We start from the raw sequence: 24,036 nt of genomic DNA, 5'->3' as shown, positions 1-24,036 counted from the left end.
CTGGGTGCTGGGAAAAGCTGGATCCACTCCTGGGAAACTTGGAGAGTTTCCCAAGACTGAATCCAGCTTTTCCTAGCACCCGGGGAGCAGCAGTCCGTTAAAAGGCAGTCTGCTGATGGGTTGATTGCACTTCGCTTCCTTATAACTATAAATTTGCTTATTTCTACATTGGAGCCACCTGTCCCTTAATGTTTCACTGCCCCCCCCCCCTTCCCCCAGAAATCAATGTAATTGGGTTTATTAGGCAAATATGCCATTATTTGCATTCAAAAAGACTATTTCCAGGTCCCCTCCCCCCCCCCCCCCCCCCTCCCTCCTCTCTCTCTCATCCACTGCTCATTGTCAGGAAATCTTGACACTCAGGGCCCTGTCTGTTCTATGGAGAAGGGAGATTAGTCGGCAGCAGAGAACTAAGGATTACACAGCGGGACCTGTGCAAAAAACGGTATTCAGAGGTCAGAGACTGTCAAAGGGTCAAATTAGATAGCCAGTGATGCAGCTGTAAATTAACTCTTTGTTGTCCTGTTTTGGTGCCTCATCTCCCTCCACCCCTCTCCTCTCCATAGAGAACAATGAAGACACGGGGGAGAGCCTCAAACTGCTTTTCATGATAAAAATGCATTTTTCAGCTAATAAACCCAATTACAAAGTTTCTTGACATCGCCTGTACTATTGATTTCTGCAAAAAAAAATAAAAAATTAAACGACAATGACACTTCCTAAGAGTTTCTAAAGTCACATCCCACCGTCTTCATGCTTTCTTATCTTTGTTTAGATATTCTGAAAACCTTTACCCAGGATGGAGTATGTTTAACAGAATCGGGACTCTCACAGTTACAGAGCCTATGCATCACTGTACCGCGAAGGAGGCGCTCAAAACCAAAGTTGAAATTAAAGATCATCAACCAGAACAGCGTGGCCGTCCTGCAGACTCCTCCAGACCCTCAGTCTGAGCATTCTCGTGACGGAGAGATGGATGACAGTAGAGGTGACCTCTTTTTCAGTGTCATAATAGAGCTGTATTAAATGGCAGATGTAGCCTGTTTTGGCAACAGACAGCTTTTTTTTTCTTTTCTTTTTTTAAAAATCTTTCTGGTGTAAAGTAAGTTTGTCTGGCAGCATTTCCCCAGCAAGCAGTCAATCTCAGATTGCTCAGCTCTTCACTGCAAGGTCTATTTGGTCTTCACTGTAGGGACATAAAGTGGTTCTCCAGAAGACTTAGAAGAACATGTCCGCTTTCTTCCAGAAACAGCGACACTAGCCCTTAGTTTGGGTGTAGTTTGGCCATTGAATTGAAAAGGCTGAATGTAATACCCCACACAACCTGAAGACTGCTGTGGTGCTGTTTTTGCAATAAACTAGCTGTGCTTTTTCTAATCCTAGATAACCTCTTCAATAGAAAACTGCTGCTCTTTTGAAAAATTAATGCACAACATTGGGTTCACGTGGCTGTAACATTATAACCTTTTAAAGCGGTTGTCTATCCACAGAAAAAAAAATTAAAGTGTGTTGGGGCTTATAGGAAAAAAACAAGCCATGTTCCTGCACAAGCCTTTTACATCATCTGTGCAGGAACAGCCAATGACAGCGCAGGGTGATTTTTTTATTTTTTGGACTGGACAACCCACTACATGCATGTTTAGGTATTAAAGATTAGAGTCAGCTGAACCCACTGATTGTGTATAGGGGCTGCCCCTGCCACTCTGCCCTGGTGTCAGATAATTTTCAAAAGACTTAGCTGCTCTCTCCCTTCTCCCCATTGAGAACACTCTGCATTAATTGTACAAATATATGAGGGGATCGGGTGAGATGGCCGTTGTCAAATGCTCATTCAGCTAATGGTTGTCGTGTATGGTTAGCTTAAGGGCATCCCAGTTATAAACTCAAAGTAATAAGATAAGCGTTAACAGAAATTGATCCGGTATCTTCCACACTAGGCCTATAGTTTTTATTTAGATACATAATAATCAAGGCAATTCTATTCTAGAGGGTGATCTAATGGACTGTGATGTAAAATCGGACTCCAGTCCAGAGCGGGAACCTATTGATGATGACTCTAAAGGTGCTGAAATAATGGATGGAATGAAGAAAAGGAAGCGAAAGCCATACAGACCAGGTACAGGATTATTCTTGTGGCTTTAAATATTTGTATATTTTTATTATAAATTAGGCTTTAACATCTTTCACATAACCCCCTATCAGGCTTTGATGCCCTGAATAAGTTTCCTGCTTTAACCTTAGTGCAGCTGTAGCTGGGTTTCTAGTAGTAGCTTACCTTAAAGTACAAGTCCGGCAAAAATTTTTATTAAAGTATTGCATTGCCCCCAAAAGTTTCACAAATTACCAATATACACTTATTGAGGGAGATGTTTATAAAATGCTTTTTTCCCTGCACTTACTACTGCATCAAGGCTTCACTTCCTTGATAAAATGGTGATGTCACGACTAGAGATGAGCGGACCGCCAGACTTTTGGTCCGACGGCATCGGCGCTCTCTCATTGTGCCTGAGATCCAGGCCGCATAGTTGTGATCCTGCGAATATGCGGCCAGGATCGCAGGCATAATGAGAGAGCGAACTGCTTTCGGACCAAAAGTCCGAACAGTTCGCTCATCTCTAGTCACGACCCGACTCCAAGAGCTGTGCAGGCTGTGGCTGCTGGAGAGGATGATGGCAGAGGGATGCTCAGTGTAACTCCAGTGCCCTGTGTCCCTCAGTGTCCCTCTGCCATTATCCTCTCCAGCAGCCACAGCCCGCACAGCTCTGGGAGTCTGGTCGTGACATCACCATTTTATGCAGGAAGTGACATCACCATGTTATCCAGGAAGTGAAGCCTTGATGCAGTAGTAAGTACAGGGAAAATAGGGAATTTTATAAGCTTTTTCTGTAATTAGTGTATATTGGTGATATGTATAACTTTTGGGAGGGCAATAAAAAAAATTGACGGACTTCTCCTTTAACTGTTTAGATAGATACCAGTGTGGACAATACATAGAATGCAAATCCATTACATGGACTGCATTAGATTACAAAAACATTGGTTACCTTCCAGAGTGGAGCCATTCTTGTACCTGGACTGTATCTGGAGTTGTCGTAGTGGTATTTGTAGAATGCAGCTATGAAGTTAATTTTTTTTTTAACCCTTTTAGTTCTGTGGTAGAAACCTGATTGATCTGTTGGGACAGAAGCCATTACTGATTTGTTTTTTTTACACAGTCACCCATGTTTTAACCGTCCCTCCAGTACATCCCTTGTACTGGAATTAATTCGAAAGGTTTTGTATACAGTAACTGATGGAAAGTGTCATTTTCTTTTTTCTCACCAGGTATTGGAGGATTTATGGTGCGCCAAAGAAGCCGAACAGGTCAGGGAAAATCAAAGAGGTCTTTATCTCGTAAGGATTCTTCTGGCTCCGTTTCTGAACTCCTGCCTGGTAAAGAAGAAGGTAACTGATAGACATGTAAAATAGTACCCTTTATGTACAGCAGAAGGGAGTAATACCAAAAATGCTCACCTTTTTTCTTCTACTGTGCTTTTGTACGGTTAATAAAAGAATGAGTTTTATATTAGCTCTGAATATTCTATTCCGCCTTTGAGTTTGGAAATCGCAGGATTTCTATGGTATGATTGGGAGAAGAATGGCGGCCTACCATGTTGGGATTTTGATGTGTTTCTGTCCGTTCAAATGATGTGATGTCCATCTTCTACTCTCTGATAACATTAGCTATAGAGATATTATACAGCAGCAGTGAGGTGGTGCAGTCACAGCATGTTATGGTGCAGTAGATATGAATTTATACATTTCATTACAGAAAACAATAAAATCTGTTTAAATCCATCCATGGCTTGTGTGATATTTTATGTGCGCTGTATGTTTATCCTTAGCTTGGAACGAACCACAGCCAGAAACTCCTGTAGATGAATGCATCATGGGCTCTGATAACACAGAGAAGATAAAGAAACGCTACCGGAAAAAGAAAAACAAGCTGGAAGAAACTTTCCCTGCGTATCTACAGGTAGATGCTGTAGTTGTTACTGTAAGCAAGAGCCGTATGTAGAAAAGAGAGGAAATAACAATTTATATATGAACCAGATATATAATTTATAATTGAACCAGATGTATAAAAATCCTCTCGAATGTGTTATACCCATCAACCTTAAAAAGTGTATATATATATATATATATATATATATATATATATATATATATATATATATATATATATATGTTTCAGTTGCACATGCCAGATTGTGGATACTTAAGGTTGATGGGAATAACACATTCATAGGGATTTTTATGTATCTGTTTTATTTGACACATTGTACTTGTTGACGGTGGCCTCTGCCAGCTAAGAATGATAGGTCTCTCCAAACAAATTTATCAGTCAAGGCTGCTGGATCAGAGAGAAGCTGCCCTGATACTTGTGGTTTAGGCAGCTTGAAAGTAATGTCAGGTTTCCTTTAACAAGGCTGCCTGGTATTTAAAGGAGAAGTCCAGCGGAATTTTTTATTAATGTATTGTATTGCCCCCCAAAAGTTATACAAATAACCAATATACACTTATTACGGGAAAGTGCTTTTTTTCCCTGCACTTACTACTGCATCAAGGCTTCACTTCCTAGATAACATGGTGATGTCACTTCCTGGATAAAATGGTGATGTCACGACCTGACCCCCAGAGCTGTGCCGGCTGTGGCTGCTGGAGAGGATGATGGCAGAGGGATGCTTAGTGTCCCTCCAGTGCCCTGTGTCCCTCTGCCACCATCCTCTCCAGCAGCCACAGCCCGCACAGCTCTGGGAGTCGGGTCGTGACATCACCATTTTATCCAGGAAGTGAAGCCTTGATGCAGTAGTAAGTGCAGGGAAAAAAAACACTAATAAGTGTATATTGGTGATTTGTATAACTTTTGGGGGGCAATACAATAATTTAATAAACATTTTCGGCGGACTTCTTTAATTTTCTTATATTAGGCTGAAGATCATGATATTTATTTTTATATTTATGTTTTGTTTTTTTTTCTTTTAATAAAACAGGAGGCTTTTTTTGGGAGAAACCTTCTGGATACCAGTAGACAAAATAAACCTAGCATTGAGAACCCTTCTGAGGAAGCTGCTACAAGCTTGCACAAAGCAAATCTAAACTCAACATTTCTGGATCCTTCGTCCGACCCCTTGCTCAGTTCAGCAGCAACACCCTCCAAAAATACAGATGGTAAGGGTGAAGCCGTTACCCGAGGGGACTTTTAAATTACAATTAAGTCTATAAAAGTTAACTCTAAGGTCTTATTCCCACATTCTGTGCACGGTCGGTTTAAGTCTTCGTGCTGCTGTACTGTACACTGCATGTCAGTTCAGTAGTGTGAAGGTTTAAATTGTTTCGGAGCTCCCAGCATCATATTGAATGGTTACGCAGGGAACTCCAGACTCCATTCCATAGCATATTGTCCGTATTTACAGACTATGCATGGAACGTCAGAAATAACCCTAAGGGAATATTGTTTGTTTTAGAACCTAGTCAAATCTAACAAAGGTCAGGGTTAGAGATGAGCGAACCTCAAGCATGCTCGAGTCGATCCGAACCAAAACTTTCAGCATTTGATTAGCTGCGGCTGCTGAACTTGGATAAAGCCCTAAGACTATGTGGAAATCATGGATATCGTCATTGGCTGTATCCATGTTTTCCAGACAACCTTAGAGCTTTATCCAAGTTCAGCAGCCCCAGCTAATCAAATGGCGAAAGATCGGGTTCGGATCGACTCGATCCCGAACCCGGTTCGCTCATCTCTAGTCAGGGTGTTAAAACTTTTAGAAAGGAAAGCAAAGCAATATTTGAGATATGTGATAGAAGATCACATTAGTAACTACAAATAGATCAACCTATTGATCTACTCGAACCTCAAATATTACTGCTTTTAGTTTTCCACTACTGGAAATTTGTTACCTCATATCATGGGAAGGCAAATTATGCTTATTTTCTTTCTTTTTTGTGTGTTTTTTTTGTTTGAAGGTGGATCTCAGGATCCTTTAGCTGAACTCTCTGAGGTGTTGAATACAGACGATGATATTTTTGGAATACTTTCAGATGATCTTGCAAAGTCTGCAAGTCAGACTGGTATGTCTTTGAAAGGTTACTCCCCTGACACAGTCTGCTGCTGATTCCTACCTGTATTCTTTTGGACCTATCTATGTTCCAGTTTGCTTTTACTTTGGTTTTGATTTCCCTGGATCAGCTGCCTCCACTTGTGCTTGTTTATTTTATGTTCTTATTTGGTTCTGCATATTGATTTTCAGCATGCTGCTTGACACATTCTCTTCCACTCTTTTTCTTTGTTATAATCATCCATTTTATCTGGTTTGGGTCCTGTAGGTCTTGATTTATGCACTTTCCAGGTCGAGAATTCATCCTCCCCTTTTGGTAAGATGATAAAAAAAAAAAAAAATACAGTAGTTAGGTGGTTCATATTCCATCCTTCCCTGCTAGTCTTTTGCATGCAACACGCTCCCCCTTTTCTTTTTTCTTTTTTTTTTTTTTTTATATATATTTTTTATTTATTTATCTTTTTCCCCCTTTTACGTTTTAAGGGTACAAACCCACTTGACGTATTTGCTGCGTGAATCAGTCTTAAAAATAAGCAGGCAAAACGCAGGTTGGCTTTATACGATTGTTCTGCATTAAAATACACAATTGCGTATTTTTGAAGCGTGAAGCTTGTTGTTAGCAAAGCATCAGTTGTTAACAACCTGTGTGAAAAACGCATGTAGCTTCACGCTTCAAAAATACGCAATTGCGTATTTTAATGCAGAACAATCGTATAAAGCCAACTTGCGTTTTGCCTGCTTATTTTTAAGACTGATTCATGCAGTAAATACGTCAAGTGGGTTTGTACCCTGAAAATGGATAGAGCTGCAAGAAATTGATACATTGGAAAACAATAACTTTTAATTTAGCATTTTGTATTCCAAAAATTCTATATGTTAAGAGTTTTATATACTGTGTGTGTGTGTGTGTGTGTGTGTGTGTGTATATATATATATATATATATATATATATATATCTCCTTAGATAGTTTAAAGTGAACAGTCAAGGCATTATTACATAGGCTTTCAGTGCCGTTTACCATAAAATACCTTTTCATATGTAGTGCCACATAAGCTGCACCAAGCTGGGGTACATTGGGTCTATAGCACTGGCCCTGAGTTAGAGCCAGCATTTTATAATCCAGAGCCACATTCACAGTTCTTTTGGTCTGTATTGGTACCAGTTATCTTAAAGATAACTTTTCTTACCTTTTTTAAGTAATCAACAGGGGATGTGATCACAGTTAGCTTTGGAATATACTCTCTATTTTTTACATTTTCTATGTGTAAATCCACGTTATATATACAGCCAAACTGTAATCCATACTGACATTTGGTCTTTTCTGTGTTTTTTAAATAAAAAACAACAACACAGGAAGTCCCAGTCCTTTTACGCACACACAAGGAAAGACACCTGTTCATCATGCAGGTTGTATATCAATTTAGGACAATTAACTTTTGCTAATTATATTATCAACTTTGCATGCTTACCAAAAGACAATGCTTTGTTATGCAACAATTCAGTCAGTATAATTTCACTGTGTGGTTTAAGAGTTTTTGAGAGGTGACTGGAGAGCTGACCATACAGTGCAAGCCCAACTAGGATTCTCTGCTACTGAATGTGGACGCACAGGAGCTGTACTCCATGCACATTGAAGACTTGTCCCGCCATTTATGACCAGGAATGGCTGGCAATACCAAGCCATGCCTGTGAGCGCACAAAGGACTGGGACTTCCTGAGTTTGGCCTGGTTTTTTTTTGAACAGAGAAAAGACAAAATATCGGCAGGAAAGAAGCATGGACCACAGTTTGACAGGAAGGGGAGACACTTAGTGGCCATATGTATAACGTTGGTTTAAACATAGAAAACTTAAAAATAAAAAAGTATATTGTTAAACTGCAACCACAACCCCTGTTAATTTCTTTAAAAATAAAATAATGTACCTCATACAATTTATTTCCAGTAGGTTAGAACTGTATTAGTGTTCCTCAACCTGCAACCCTCCAGCTTTTGCAAAAGTCTTATCATACCCTGACAGATGCTCCAAACTATAGCTCCGGTCCCACCTTGTAGTTGTGGCTGCTGGGAAGCTGCAGGTTGACGCCAGTATTTTATGTCTACCTTGTTGCTGCTCTTAAATAAGCAGCAATGTTACCTCTATAAAGCTTGCAGGAGTGAGAATGTTGTTCTGGACAATAATACAGGCTATGATTTTGGCACCATACATGCTAAGTTACTCAACCCTTTTTATAAGTCCGCTTTGTGAATAGTAAGGAGGGGGTGTTCAGAGGTAGATTTTGGGTTCAGCTTTTGTAATGTATGGATGTATGTTTGTGCAACTTTCTTCTGCTATCACTTCTAGTTTCTCAGAAGGTAAAGCATTACTGTCACTTAGAAAAAAAAAATCAAAAGTTTTGATCAGTTTGGATCTCCGTGCCAAGACTGCCACTTATTGTAAGATTGTAATAGTGCATTTACACAGACAGATTTATCTGACAGATTTTGGAAGCCAAAGCCAGGAATGGATTTGGTAAGAGTAGAAATCTCAGTATTTCCTTTATGACCTGTTCACTTTATAAAGTCTGTTCCTGGTTTTGGCTTCAAAAAATCTGTCAGATAAATCTCTCTGTGTAAACGTACCCTAAAGCATGTGGCTGAGCGCTTCACTCCTGCTCGCAACCTAATCCAACTTGTTACAGGAGATGGGTCCCAATGTAAGTCTATTGCAAATCGGCCATGCTCTTCTGCTGGCTCCATCAAGTGATTAGTGGGAGTCGCAGCACCAGGACCCCAATCAATCAAAACTTTTGCTAGACATATCAAAAGTTTTTCTTTCTTCCTTAATTCCTTCCTTCCTTTTTGTCAGAATGCCCCCCAGAACGTCTTTTTGCACAATGTAGTAAAAACTTACCATTTCTTTTACCTTACTTTTTTAGTGGGGCTTGACATAGGTACCATATCAGATGATTCCTCATCACTGTCTCACGCCAATGTCAACCACAGCTCCAGACCTTTAAGCGAGGACCAATTGGATGGGATTCTCAGCCCAGAACTAGACAAAATGGTTACAGATGGTAAAAGCTCTTTCTCTGTCTAAATATGCTTTGATTTTTCCATTAGCACTTGCAGATCCCTGAAACGATATAGATAGTTCTTACTGACATCATCTGTACGTAGGTGCAGCTGTGTCAGTGGGAAAAAAGGACTAGTATAAATCTGCTGTTGTGGGTTCAATAGGGTAAAACTACACGGGATCTGCAACACAAACTCACAAGTGTCACGGTCATTTTAAAAGGAGAGAAAACCAAAACAAAAAAACAACTGTTTAAGTCAAAGATTGGTGTCTGGGTGCTGAGACCCCCCCATTGCCCCTCACCTGTAAAGGTCTCGGTACCAAGACCAATCAAAATGTTTCATAAGTGATTTTTTTTTTAAATGACAGTAACCTTTTATCCGGCTGTACAGAAACTGACTGATCTGTCAGCTCTTCTGACATGTCTATATTTTGCATAATGGTAAAGCGAGTCGGTGCTGCCTGGACAGTCGGTTCTGCCCCCCCCCCCCCCCCAAACCACTGATTTACCATATTAATGTCCTCATCAAGGGTAAAAACTTTTATTCCTGTTTCTTTCCCCGCCTCTCTTCTTTTTCCCCACACCACTGCGCTGGATAAAGGTGGAGGGAGAGGCGCTGCAGGCTTGGATTCACTAGGCCCTGCCTCGTTGATACCCTGTCGCCGGAATACAACTTGCCCTGGTGAGGGCAGCAAGACTGTACCAGTTGTTTGGGGGGGCTGTCCGGGAAGAACAGATACGCTTCAAGATTCTGGAACATCTTTTGTTAGAACTTTATGCTGTGCTATTCCTGTTACTTTTCCTACAATTTGATAACTAATCTAACAGCTAGGTTTTACTGGTTGGAGATAGGATTCAGCTGTGGTGTTGACAGTACTGAACTGTGTAGGGACAAGGGGTGGAGGAGAGGGGAGCAGCCTAAACAACATACATTTCTAGTAGGAATAAAAGCTGCTTTAAGATAAATTTTACAACACATTTTACTGAAGCAAATCATAATTTGACAGATATTTAACATAATACCATTTCTGACTATTTCATTGTGACTTGTTTCCCCCTTTTTAGGAGCCATTTTGGAAAAACTTTCGAAGATTCCAGGTAACTATGACCATCCTCCGTGTACACTTTATGGTGGCTCCAAAAAAATTTTCAATCAAAATGTTTCTTAAAATGTTTGGTTCCTACTCTTTTTGTTGGGTTTGCAGAACTTGAAGGAAAAGATGTTGAAGATTTATTTACTGCTGTGCTGAGTCCTGTAGCTACCCATCCGCCATCTTTGCCACAACCGCCACCACCTTCAGCTCATCCTCATCCTCCACATACACAGCTCTTGCCTTTGCACAACCAGGGTAAGTTTCAGTCCTGGTTATACCCTCTCATCTGTATAAAGGGCAGGTGAAGGTACTTCTGAAATCTGATTTCATCAACTTTTTAAGCAGCAAACTCACGTTTCTTATTTTATGGTCAAGGCCAATCAGAACACATTTTGCTGTAGTAAGTGGTAGTAGCAAAAGATGGGATATTGTGGGCTGAAAAAAACCATGGAAATGCACTGTATAGCCACAGGGTATATTGACATGAAGCAGTACTTCCATAGTCAGTGGAAGTTATTTCTTTGCAGGTTATAAAATAGTTAAGACACCATAGCATCCTCTATGATGGTGAAGGCTTTGTATTAACTGTTCATTTACTGTAGTGCCAAAATGGTGCTGTTTGTATAGGTCTGGGTGTACTTATGGGTGAAATAGGCCAGTACCTATAGATGGCAATGGAGGATCAGTGTCTATGGAAGGAAAACATAGAACCTATAAATCCATTGAGCAATGTGTGTTTATTTGTAATGGAATATATCTGTCACGTAATCACTTTGAGTGCGGTAAATATCAAGGAAGGAAAATGAGAAGCTGCAGAAGATGGCAGATGTTTTGCATACATGGCTAAAAGTGTACCTATCAATAAAAAAAAAAACTTTTGATAAGTCATAGCCACATGTCAAAGTTTGTATCAATGGGGGACTGGGCGCTAAGACCCCCGACAATGGCTAAAATGAAGCTCAGACGTGGTTAGCAGCCTGCATTCATCTTCGCTTTCACTGATAAAGTAGCAGTGGACTGAATTATAATGGAGCCTATGGAGCTTCCGGCAATTGCATCTACCAGAAGTTCCATAGACTCCATTATAATTCTGTCTACAACAACTTTAACAGTAAGTACGGAGAGGAAGGGGCAGAATGCGTGGTGCTGAGCACGTCTGCCCCTTTGTTCTACCAGTTAGCGGGGATCTCAGCACCTGAACCCCCACCAATACAAACCTCTGACACATCGATATGACCTGTCAGAAGCTTGTTTAAATGATAGGTACACTTTAAGCTGTGGCCTTATTGAGGGGCCAGCTGAGAAAATCCTAAGTGACCCTTACCAGTTTAATTAAATTTACACCTATAAAGATTAGAAATGTTAAATAATTATAATCAGACTAAGGGTCCTATTCCACAGTAACGATAATCGGCCGGATCGGCCCCATTTGGCATGATTCGGCCGATAATCGTTCGGTGAAATAGAGAGAACAATCAGCAGATGATCGTGTCATCGGCTGATCGTTCATTTAGGGCCAGACCTAAAATCATCGTTCCCCCACCATGCATCGCTACGGTTGAATAGCGGTGCGCAGCGGGCGATTTGAGAAGAAGCAGCAGCATACATTATTTGTCATGTCATCTTCTCCGCTCTGTCTTCGTCCCCGGGTCCCACGCCATCTAGCTTCGGAATGGCCTGTCAGCTGACGGAGCGCTTAGCCAATCACAGGCCGGGACCGCCACGCTTTGTGATTGGCTGAGTGGCCTGTCAGCTGACAGGCCATTCCGAAGTTAGAGCGCGCGGGACCCGGGGAGGAAGACAGAGCGGAGAAGAAGACCTGAAAGGTAATGTATGCTGCAAGGACATCGGTAACGATGTCCCTGCAGCCCTCACTCAACGATCATCGGGCCGTGGAATAGGCCCAATAAACGAGCGGCAATCTAGCAGATCGGCGCTAGTTTACATAGTTGATCGGGCCCTGCTCGGCCCGTGGAATAGGACCCTAAAGCTTTATAATCCGCTTCTATGAGACTATGACAGGAAACATCCATCTAACATAGGAGAGTTGCTTCACGGATGCAGAAATCAGATATATAACCTTGCATAGGCAACAGCGCCACACAAACCGTCTGCTCCATTGATATTTCCATTTGTGTTTGATTTTGTCAGCCATGTCAATTGTGAACATAACTTACTGATCATAGAGCAGTTTTCTTGTAATTGAGATGGACTGATAAATTTCAGTCAGCACGAGCTAAATGAAGAAGTAAAATCTCTCTATGGGCTGGTTAACAGGGTTATCCAGTGCTACAAAAACATGGCCACTTTTACCCCTCTCTTGTCTCCAGATTGGGTGGGGTTTTAAACTCGGTTCCATTGAAGTAAATGGAGCTTAATTGCAAACCACACCTGACCTGGAGACAAGAGTGGGGGAAAAGTGGCCATGTTTTTGTAGTGCTGGATAACCCCTTTAACGTACAGGGATCAAACCTGAAACCCCCCAGCTCTTTGGGTGTCCAGGCATGAAGGCAATTGTAGTTTTGTGATTGTTGGAGGTTTGACCTCCATGGGTTAAATTGATTGTCCAAACCTACTTTTCCCTAAAAGCAGCTGGTGTCGTTCTGATGGTGAACGATTCCCTGTATTCTTGTCCCTGTCTACCCAACAGAAAAAGCCACATGAAAAGGTTGTCACATGAAAAACTTATGACATGCAACAGAGACATGTCAAAAGTTTTTTTGTGAATAACATTATTATCTTGTAAACAAGAAGTTTGACAATGGCCAAATTGTGATTGATTGAAATGATATCAGATAATCTCAAAAACAGCAGGTCTTCTGTAGGAAAACTTGTCATTTATGTATATAAACCTTCGCTCTTTGGGCTCAAGTAGTCAAGTGGGTGGTCCTGTTTAGTGATTGCCAGCAACTTCTGTATGTGCACGTACAGAAAGCTGTCAGTCACTGAGGAAGACCGCCTCTCTGACAAAGGCAGGGTTCACACTACGTTTTTGCAATCTGTTTTTTTTCCATCCAATTTGCTCATGATGAATAAATGACAAGCTTTGTAGATAGGGGATTAGATTGTGAAATGGGAATGGGTTGTATCCCTACCCTGATACTGTCAGCAATGATTGGTCAGGGTCAAAATGTCTAGGGAACACTCCCCTCCCCCAAAATCTGGTAACATCAATTTTAAATATAAGTTTCTAAGAATAACTTAATGACAGCACAACAGGGAAGACATAGAAAAGAATTCAGTATTTAAGTAGTGGAGATAACTAGCATTTATGTTTTCTACTACAGTGAAAGTTTTTACCGTGAGACGACAAATGACAGTACTCATTGATATTAGGAATAAACATTAAAGGGATTTATATGAATACAGCTTGTGTAATAAAATTCCCTGTCATTCCTCACCATTTTCCATTCATTGACAGCAAGCAGGGGTCCTAAAAATGTAGTAGAAATTGCTGAACTCATATCTAAGTAAAACTAAAAACCCTTTAATTCTTCCTCTTCTGTCATACTTTCCATTAAAGGTTTCCTAGATGACCACGAGAGACAAACTGTGGATTATGAGGATTTTTTTTTTTTTTTTTTTGTGGTGCCAGTTTTGTCCTGGCACTCACCAAAATTCATTGTTTGCTTATTTATTTACTGTAGTAAAGTACAGGTTACAAGGACGTGTTTCGATCCACTGGCCTTCCTTAACTGTACTGGATATTGAGTGGGCTGAAATACGTCATATCTGTGAGTTACTACACTAAATGAGTAAGCATTATTTGATTGTGGTGCCAGAGTTCTTTACTACATTTGCCGGGATTTTCCTACCACGAGCACCATCGACCCGCAGAGTGCCGTCTCTCTACTCTTAACAAGTTTTGTGTTTTTTCAACGCTCTTTCAGGAAAATGCTGGTCATGGTATGCCAAAACCCAATACAGACTTCCACCTCAAACACTGAAATAGCCATATTCCTTGTTAGAGAGTATACAGTATCTATACAGTATACAGCATTTTTATAAATCTGTTCTTTATACAACTCTATCACTTCTGCTGAGTAACTGGAGAGAGGTATTCATGCTGCTCTTTTGTTATTGAGTATTGTTGACATTTATTTACTACTTCTTTTTAACAGGTATGGCTCCTTCCTCAACAAGTCTAAATAACAGTTTTTTTAACTTATCCTTTACATATATGTTTAGTAAAATAGATTTTTTTTTTTCCTTATTATTTAAGGTGATGGCCTTTTCCCCAGAATACCCATGGTAAATGGAATGTTACCACCCAATGCACACCTGCAGCACAATCCTCTCGTACCTGGAGGTGGACTTGGTGCTTTTCCTCCATTATCACAGCCACCGTTTGCAGATAACAGGTAATGGTATTGCTCACCTTTTAATTAGTCTGGTAGCAGCTTGCCACTTATGGGAGCAAAAATTTTAACTTTTTCAAACCTTACAAGCTTGTACCCTACCGACTATTATCTAATGCATATGGCTGTCTTTACATCTGTGCTTTTATGTTATTACTGCCATTGGGATACCAACATATTACGTTTTGAGGGTATGATATAGTTCTTGATGTATAGTGTGTTAGGTATGTTGAGTACACAACTTTAAGATGCCCATATCTCTGCCCTACCAGGGATAAAAACCCAGTGTATCATGGCATGGTGAACGAACCTACCAATGTGTGGCAAACACAAGCTCCTCCGATGGAAACAGAAGGAGATACCATGTCTAACGCACAGCGGAGTACGCTAAAGTGGGAGAAAGAAGAATCCCTCGGTGAAATGGCCACTGTTGCCCCTGTTTTATATACAAATGTTAACTTCCCAAGCTTAAAGGACGAATTTCCAGGTAAAAAATATCTACCTGTTGAGCTCTTTCTATCAGTCACTCACCTATGTTGGATTATGATTTCACATGTATTGATTTTTTTAGATTGGTCGACAAGAGTGAAACAGATTGCAAAACTTTGGAGGAAAGCCAGCTCACAAGAAAGGGCACCATATGTGGTAAATGTGCAGCCGGTTTCTAGTAAATGTAGTTCATGTTCCTCCCCCCACCCAATAATCACATGACAGGCACACATTTTAGGCACTGTCTGATAATGAATAAGGGGATAAGTGATACTGTGTGTGTGTTCATGTGTGCATTATGGAAATGGACAATCCATTAGATGTATACTGGTGTTTTGAATATCAATTTTGTATTTAACTAAAACAAATTGTAAGTGATGTCTTCTTCTGTACTATTCATATTTGTAATTGTAATAAATTATCAAACACTGAATATAATCATTCTTTTCAGCAAAAGGCTAGAGATAACCGTGCAGCTCTACGAATTAACAAAGTCCAGATGTCTAATGACTCTCTGAAGCGACAGCAGCATGAAATAGTAGAGCTCAACTCTCGTATCGACTCCGATCTGTTTAAAGATCCAATAAAGCAGAGAGAATCGGAGCACGAACAGGAGTGGAAATTTCGACAGGTACAGATTTTATATGTATGTCATTTACATTTATCTAGTAATTCATGCATGATACATTGTTATCAATGGAACATTTGCTTTATATACGTTACGTGCAGCCCTCAGCTAATTGAACCTTTTCACCACTGATTTTGCAGCAGATGCGTCAGAAGAGCAAGCAGCAAGCAAAAATCGAAGCGACACAGAAACTCGAACAAGTAAAGAATGAGCAACAGCAGCAGCAGTTTGGATCCCAGCATCTGAGTCAGTCAGGGAATGACACCCCAAACAGCGGAATACAAAGCCCTTTAACGCCTCAAAATAGCGGAAATATGTCTCCAATTCAGCAGACTTTTGGTAAAGATGCATTTTCCAAACAGACTCCACCCTCATTCTCTGATGACGTCTTTGTGAAGCCACAAGCTCCACCACCAACACCAACTAGAATATCTTTGCAAGATCCTCTTCAGCTTTCCCAGTCTTCTCAGCCGCAGTCACCACAGATGATGTTCTCGCCTGGATCTTCAACTTCTAGACCATCATCCCCTGTGGATCCTTATGCTAAAATGGTAGGAACACCAAGACCACCACCTGTTGGTCATAGTTACCACAGGAGGAACTCTGGGTCACCTATGGACATGTGTCCTACAAGGCACATTGCTGGGAATGAATCTTCTGATACAAAACCGTCGCCTATACGAGATCCCTCTTCATCTCCCTCCAGTGGGGATCTGGGTATAAAGTTGAGTGAAAGGTCTATGATGTCATCAGAACATTTTGCAAAGCCAGGGTTTGCATCAAGGATCCCACATAACCCAGATCCGATTTTAGATGGTTCTTTAGGTCCAGGAAGCAGTGACTCATTTCCTAAGCAAAATTCCAGGTCTGACATGTTTCAAAGACAATCATTGGCACAAAATAAAGTAGATCCATATGCAAGACCCCCTCTCACTCCTACACCAGGCGTTTCACCTGGTAGTCCTGCACCATTTAAAACTCCACTTCGTCCCCCTCAGTCACCACAAGAATCATATGGTTCGCTGCCAACAACACCTCGTCGAATGTCTGCAGACCAGTATGAAAGGTCTGCTATGACGCCACGGCCATCTGAGAATTTTCCACATGATCCTTATAACCAAGCCTCACATCGTTCCTCCACAAATGAATTTGCACATCCACCCAGACTGATGCGACAGCATAGTGACCCTCAATCTTTATCGAGAGCAAATTCACAGGATCCATACGCGCAGCCTCCGGGAACACCACGGCCTGTAAATAACCCATATCTGCCGCCACCAAATGCTCCAAGAGCACAAGTCATTGACCCTTACCATCAGCAACCACCTACCCCTAGACCGTCTGCACAAGCATTGGATCCTTACAGTCAGCAGCCATCTACACCTAGACCGATTGACGTGTTTGCTCAACCCACAATAAGTAAAAGGAACCATGATACATTTGCCTCCCCATCAGGAACTCAAAGGCTTGCCATGGATCCCTACTCTCAACAGCCTGCTACTCCTAGGCCTATGTCTTCAGATCCATATTCTCAACCACCAGGGACACCAAGACCAGTTTCTTCAGATCCATACTCCCAGCCACCTGGCACACCAAGGCCAATGCCTTCTGACCCATACTCACAACCACCTGGCACACCAAGGCCAATGCCATCTGATCCATACTCGCAACCACCTGGAACACCGAGGCCAATGCCATCTGATCCATACTCGCAACCGCCTGGTACACCGAGGCCAATGCCATCTGATCCATACTCCCAACCCCCTGGTACACCGAGGCCAATGCCATCTGATCCATACTCGCAACCCCCTGGTACACCGAGGCCAATGCCATCTGATCCATACTCGCAACAGCCTGGTACTCCGAGGCCAATGCCATCTGATCCATACTCGCAACCCCCTGGTACACCGAGGCCAATGCCATCTGATCCATACTCACAACCACCTGGTACACCGAGGCCAATGCCTTCAGATCCATACTCTCAGCCACCTGGCACCCCAAGACCAGTGGCTTCAGATCCTTATTCACAACCACCTGGAACACCGAGGCCTATGTCCTCAGATCCGTATTGTAAACCACCTAGCACGCCAAGACCAATGCCCGCAGATCCATATGCACATCCCCCTGGGACTCCAAGACCTATTAATATAGATCCTTACTCTCAACCCCCAGGTACTCCACGACCTGTTCTTTCAGATCCATATTCCCAACCCCCAGGAACACCAAGGCCTGCCCCCACAGATTCTTATACTCATCCAAACAGAACCCCTAGGCCTGTTCTTCCTGACCCCTATTCCCAGTCGCCGAGAACCCCCATGCCGGGAGTTCCAGAAAACTTTAATCGTTCTGCTAGATCAAGCTTGGTTTCCAGTCAGGAGCCATTTGGACATGCTACGCAAAACAGAGGACCTCCTATGCAAGCCCCCTTTTTAAGACCTGATGCAAGCTCCCAAAATCCTCGAATGGCAGGTCCGGGGGCCCCAGACATCTTTAGTCATTCTGCTTCTAATCAGGATAGTTTTGATCAACCCCCCATGACTCCCCATGTGCAGACTGGAGATGGATTTGGTGATTCTCATGATATTACTGATCAGCAAAGACCGTTTTCAGAAGAAGCTTTTAGTGGAGCTACTAATATTGCAGAGAGTCCCCAAGGGCAGCAGTTTGCCAACATTCAGCAAGTACCTGGCATGCCAGATACCCCAAATTCACTGAATATGCCACTCGCAGAATCTGAAGAGAAAGCAAGACAGGTAAATTTTCTTCAACTACTTATTTAAGTACAGGGTTTATGTTCCTTAGTGCAAATGAATTTGTATACTTAAAGGGGTATACCCATCACACCTAATATAGTTATACTTGTAGGGGTCAAACTTGCCTTGTCCTGATATGCTGCTCTTTACCTCATATTGTTATCCACTTGTTTTCTGGGTTGCGACCACTTTAGGTTGTCTAGGTTACTGAACACTATACAAGTGTGTGTGTGTGTGTGTGTGTGTATATATATATTTTATATCCATACATTAACATAATTTATCAGTAAAGTGATTTCTACAGCATTGCAGCGCCATGTGACACCAGTAGATGGATAGCAACAACACAAGACAGGAGCAGCTTCCTGTGAAATAACCTCTTGAGATGAATTTCAAACATTACTGAGAAAACGCTGTGACCTTTTAAAGGGGTTGTCCAGAATTCAGCATTTTCTATATATTGCTGCTTGTGCATATAAAACAATAAACATGTTATCCCCACCTGTCGTCTCGTCCTCTGGTGTTGGGAGTTCGTCTCGGGAGGCTCTGCAGTCAGCAGGCGACACCAGAGGAAGCGCAGACATGTAAGCACAACATGTTTATTGTTTTATGTGCACCAGCAGCAATATATATAAAACATGCAGAATGTGGGACAACTCCTTGTTAGGTCACAGAGTTTGCTCAGTAAGGTTTCAAATTCATCTCAAGGGGACAGACTCACTCTCTATTGTCTTCTATGTCTATAAGTCTAGCTGTAAAGCATGTCACTAAATGCTGTCAAAAACAGCTCAGGCAAGATGGCAGCCCCCATAACAATGTACAAAAAGTGAAATAAAAAAATTAGAGACTGACAATAAAAACATTAGAATGAAAAAAAGTTTTAGTATCAGATTCTAATCCGTAAAAGAAAATCTAAGCAACACATTCCCTTTAACTATGATGTTAATTTAGATATAAATTTTTTCTTCATTCTTCTCTCCATGCAACAGGAGAGGAATTTCAGTAGAAAGCTTATAGGCATGTTCCCCTGTCTTGCTCACTGTAGGGAGTAGCAGTATCCAGCCACTCCCTTCTCCCTATTCATTCTAATGATGGTGGCGTAAAGACCAAGAATCCCACCAATTAAAACTTTCCACTTTCTACGTGCAGATTTTTGCAGATACCATCCTCAGCATTTTATTGTATCAAAACAGCATGGACAGTAGTACTGCAAGCTCATGTAAATGGCAAAAGATCTTGTTGAAGGATAGCCTGTCTCTTGTCAGGAGTGATAGCAGGGTTCTGGCTGCTGAAACCCCCCATAAATATTAATAGAACAAACTGTTAACAAGTTGATGTAGACTTTAGAAATCTTCACTAGGTTTTTCGCCGTCGCCTAGTATTTAAAAGTCATTGCTGGAAACATTTGTGATATTCCTATAAGATAGATATGCAGTGTTTTTGCAGTATCCATAAATTCTCATATAGATTTCTGATCTTTTTATAGCGTCAGAAGTTGCGAGAGATGCTCTTGAGACAGCAGCAAAACAAGAATTCTATCAGGCAAGAGAAACCAGTGGATCCGATACAGATGAACCAAGGTGGACATCCCGCACAATGGCAAGACAATTCACACAGACACCATGAAATTTTTAACCGGCCTCCGCCACCTTATCCTGGGAACATCCGAGCCTCACTTGGCCCCAAAGGAAACCAACGATTTCCCGTTTTTCCCAAAGAGCAACACGCTCAGTTTGCAGGGAATGGCCAGTTCAATAGACCACAGTTTCCTGGGGACATTGGCAACATGGCTATGAGACACCCTGGAAACAGGTACATTATATTGTGATATAAATCTTACTAGCTTGTCCTCATTTTGTTATTGTTTGTTTTTATCAGATTTTTGTGTACTCCTGTGTATTTGACTTTCCCAATGACTCTTGGCTCACAATCTCTTAAGGCACCGATTTATTTTGGTGGCCGTGTAGTAGCCTCTGTAACTAGTGATGAGCGCTACTCGAGCATGCTCGACACCGATTGCTCGGCATTGCTCAATAGTTTTCATCATTATGTGTAACAATTTAGTAGGTGTACTCTTTGTATCAAGTGAATGAACAAGAGAACAGTTGTACGATAAATCATAAACATGTGAGTCTGTGTTTTACATTGGCCTCCCTGCGTGAAATATTCTAAGCATATGCCTGTTGGCTTTGTTTTACAGGTTTGTCTATCCTATGTCAGGGCCCGGTCATGAGCGCTTTTTAGGCCCTGGTTTACCAATGCAAGTGCCAGGGATTCCCCAGCAAATGAGGAGAGAGATGTCAATTGAACTGAATAGACCATTAAATAATTCCCAGATGGCAAATTCGGCTGGTATAGCACCACATTTCCCACTCCAGGGAATGCAGGTTCAGCAGCATAATATATCAGGGCAGGCATACATTGAGCTTCGTCACAGACCACCTGATGGAAGGCCAAGGATTCTTTTTGGACCCAATCATAATCTAATGGAGCAACCCATGCCACATCAGAGGCAAATGGGCTATTTCCCCAGTCCTGAATTTCAAGGTCCAAGATTAATGGATCCAGCACGCGCTCACCATCCTGGTTTTTCCAATCAAGTGCCTCCTGGTTTGGAACAATTGATGGCGTCACAAAATCAGTCCATTATGATGCACGAGGTTAAGCAGCAAGCAACAACCGAGAGCTTTTTACAGACTCAGTTATCTATTGATCATTCAAACAAGGGATCAAATAATATTGCACCAAGTGAATTGGAAGATAAACTTGATCCTGATGACCCATCTGAAAAAGATCTTGATGTAAAAGATTTGGAGGGGGTTGAGGTTAAGGATTTAGATGATGACGATCTCGAAAACATAAATCTGGATCCAGATGACGCCAAACTAGATGGTTTAGATACTCTGGAAGCAAATGACCCTCAACTTGATGACTTGTTACGCTCTGGAAAATTTGATATAATTGCCTATACGGACCCAGATCTTGATCTCGGAGACAAAAAAGATATGTTTAATGAAGATCTGGATTTTAATGTACCTATCGATGATAAACTGGAGCTCCAGCCCAAAACTGAAGAAGCAGAAGGAAGTGAAGAAACGCTTAAGGCTGAAGCCGATCCCATTCCAGAGACTATTGTTGATGTTCCTACTGAAAATAAAACCGAGGGAGCATCGCCAAAAGATAAGGCGTTGGATGTTACGTCTGAGCTTTCTCTGGAGGCCGCAGGTACTCAGCAGCTAGAAGAGGATATTACATCTGAACCATCATGTAAAAGCGAAAGGTCAGATAAAGGGGATAAAGACAGTGCTCCCAATTCTGAACAGCCTAGTGACACTTTGCAGGTGCCTTCCCAGGATGCCGTTGGTTCATGTGGTGTGCCAGAATCTACGCCAGTCCTTAACAACTTGTTATCCAACGAAAGTTCTGAGCTAAATGATGTAGAAAAACTAGTTTCTCTATCCGGAATCATGGCAGCTCCCCAGCTAAATGTAATGCAGGGCATTGCACCAAATGTCATGACCTCACCGAATCAAGTCATGGATCATCCTCTAAATCAGAGTATGGGACCAAGACTCAAACATGGCTTTACACAAGGATCGCCATCAAATTCGGGTTTTCTGGCTGCTCAGCAGGGAGCCCATACTTTTGTCACTGGTGAAGCTTTGCCTTGTTCAGGTGGCATCACGAACGCTCAGCAAGTAATGCTCCAGCAGAGTCGGGAGAGACCTCTTCTTTTGGAGGAACAGCCTTTATTATTGCAGGATCTTTTAGACCAAGAAAGACAAGAACAGCAGCAGCAGAGACAGATGCAAGCAATGATCCGACAGCGGTCCGAGCCCTTTTTTCCAAATATTGGTATGTAATTGCCAATGCTTTAAAAATATGGCATCTTAGTTGTTGGAGATTAACTAGTCCTTTTCAGTTCAGGATATTATTCAGTTAGAATTAAACATGGTTTCTATGACTTCTGATATAGATGACCTGTGATTGGACAAAGGGGTTTCAGTGCTCAGTTCAACATTGCATCCCCCTTCATTATTTATCAGACGTAACACTCTGAATTTGCTAAAGGCTATGTCTTGTATTGCATCTGTTCTATGGAATGGGACTAAGCTGCAGTACCAGGCATAGCTGCAGCCTCTTCCATCGAGGTGTCATGATGGGAATAGTAGTTTTGAAACAGGACTGCTAGTTTGTTACCTGTCAGTTAGTATCGAAGTCCTGGAAAAGCCCTTTAAGTGCAGTTGTGATCAGAAATGAGGTATTTAGCTACTGTTCCAATAGCGTTCTTACTTTGTAGTATTTCTTATACACTGTTGTGTCTTCTCCTGATTCCAGATTTTGATGCTATTACTGATCCTATAATGAAAGCAAAAATGGTTGCTCTGAAAGGCATCAATAAGGTCATGGTGAACAACATGGGAATGCCACCAATGGTGATGAACCGGTAAATATTTGTCTCATCTATATATATATATATATATATATATATATATATATATATATATATATATATATAATGTTCTGAATTTTCATTCATGAAATGTTTTTTATTGGATGTCAGAATGGACCAAATCTGTGTGCTTAATTTCTGGTGGTGTAGTGATGTTATTAACAGATCTGCCATATTAGTCAGTGTAATTGGCAGGTTTCACATCTGCTAAACGAGCACCTTTTTTGGAATTGGGAAGACTGTTGCCTACCAGTGTGCCAAATTTATAACAATTACACCTACAAACGTGTAAATTTTAGTTTTATTTTAACACCATCTCTGAGACAGGTTTGATTTTTGAGGTTGCCCCATGGGGTGCCTTGAGCGTCCTGGATTTACTAGAAGGCATGCACCTCTCAGCAAATCCAGTGCAGGGGACATGGACAGGGGTTTTAGATATAGTGGCGTTTGTAGTGCTTTGGTAAATTTCCTTGTAATATCTTGTGTGCTGCATAGAAGATTCAAACTCCTTACCGACCACCTGTCATTAAGGATATATTATAATTTATTTTCTTATAGAACTTTGTATTTTTTTGCAGATTTCCTTTTGTGGCTCAGCAGATGCCAGGTACACAAAACATTGAGGGCCAGAATATTGTTCCACCAGGAATTTCACAGGTATGTGGTTTTATTTTGTTATAAGGGCTGGGTATTAAAGTGAACACCAAAAGATTTACTTACCTGCTTATCATAGAGTATTTGTTACTTTCACTATCACAGTATGGCACAGTACTTACATAATTGTACCAGGAGGATATGTCCATGATTAATTTTCATTCTGGATCTCTGGCTCCATGTCATCACTTCACAGGGGAGACCACATTTAAAGAAAAACTTCAGGCTTGTTTTTTTGCCGATATCTAATCCACACTTATGACACTTCCTTACAGTTCCATCTGTTTCATTTTAGCTCAGCTACAGCCATACATTTCATTACTGTAGCCAGCTCAGACCACCAGAAAATTACACGGTTTTGTGTGTCTTAGGAAGTTGCCCACCCTGGGTCAAGTTACCTGTGAACCACAGGGTTACCTGGGGGTTGCTGTTCGCTATCTTGACAATGGGGACCC

At 41.5% G+C, this 24,036-nt stretch overlaps 1 protein-coding gene across 13 annotated transcripts in view; it reads left to right on the top strand.

The window, feature by feature from the left end:
• KMT2C (lysine methyltransferase 2C) overlaps nt 1-24,036 on the top strand; it is a 131,125-nt gene that overhangs the window by 86,836 nt on the left and 20,253 nt on the right. For 6 of the 13 annotated variants that reach the window (XM_069958871.1, XM_069958864.1, XM_069958865.1 and 3 more), the window contains 19 exons: nt 776-988; nt 1,988-2,116; nt 3,325-3,444; nt 3,885-4,015; nt 5,034-5,211; nt 6,007-6,111; nt 6,367-6,414; nt 9,015-9,152; nt 10,218-10,250; nt 10,358-10,501; nt 14,469-14,607; nt 14,877-15,091; nt 15,176-15,249; nt 15,545-15,739; nt 15,862-18,474; nt 19,961-20,286; nt 20,675-22,329; nt 22,813-22,921; nt 23,506-23,584. In XM_069958871.1, coding sequence (XP_069814972.1) covers nt 776-988; nt 1,988-2,116; nt 3,325-3,444; nt 3,885-4,015; nt 5,034-5,211; nt 6,007-6,111; nt 6,367-6,414; nt 9,015-9,152; nt 10,218-10,250; nt 10,358-10,501; nt 14,469-14,607; nt 14,877-15,091; nt 15,176-15,249; nt 15,545-15,739; nt 15,862-18,474; nt 19,961-20,286; nt 20,675-22,329; nt 22,813-22,921; nt 23,506-23,584 — 6,644 coding nt within the window. The remainder of the gene's footprint in view (nt 1-775; nt 989-1,987; nt 2,117-3,324; nt 3,445-3,884; nt 4,016-5,033; nt 5,212-6,006; nt 6,112-6,366; nt 6,415-9,014; nt 9,153-10,217; nt 10,251-10,357; nt 10,502-14,468; nt 14,608-14,876; nt 15,092-15,175; nt 15,250-15,544; nt 15,740-15,861; nt 18,475-19,960; nt 20,287-20,674; nt 22,330-22,812; nt 22,922-23,505; nt 23,585-24,036) is intronic. The other 7 variants (XM_069958868.1, XM_069958867.1, XM_069958863.1 and 4 more) reach the window with 7 other exon arrangements.

Source organism: Dendropsophus ebraccatus, chromosome 2 (assembly GCF_027789765.1).
Source record: "Dendropsophus ebraccatus isolate aDenEbr1 chromosome 2, aDenEbr1.pat, whole genome shotgun sequence".
Lineage (NCBI taxonomy): Eukaryota > Metazoa > Chordata > Amphibia > Anura > Hylidae > Dendropsophus > Dendropsophus ebraccatus.
This window is presented reverse-complemented; position numbering and strand designations above follow the sequence as displayed.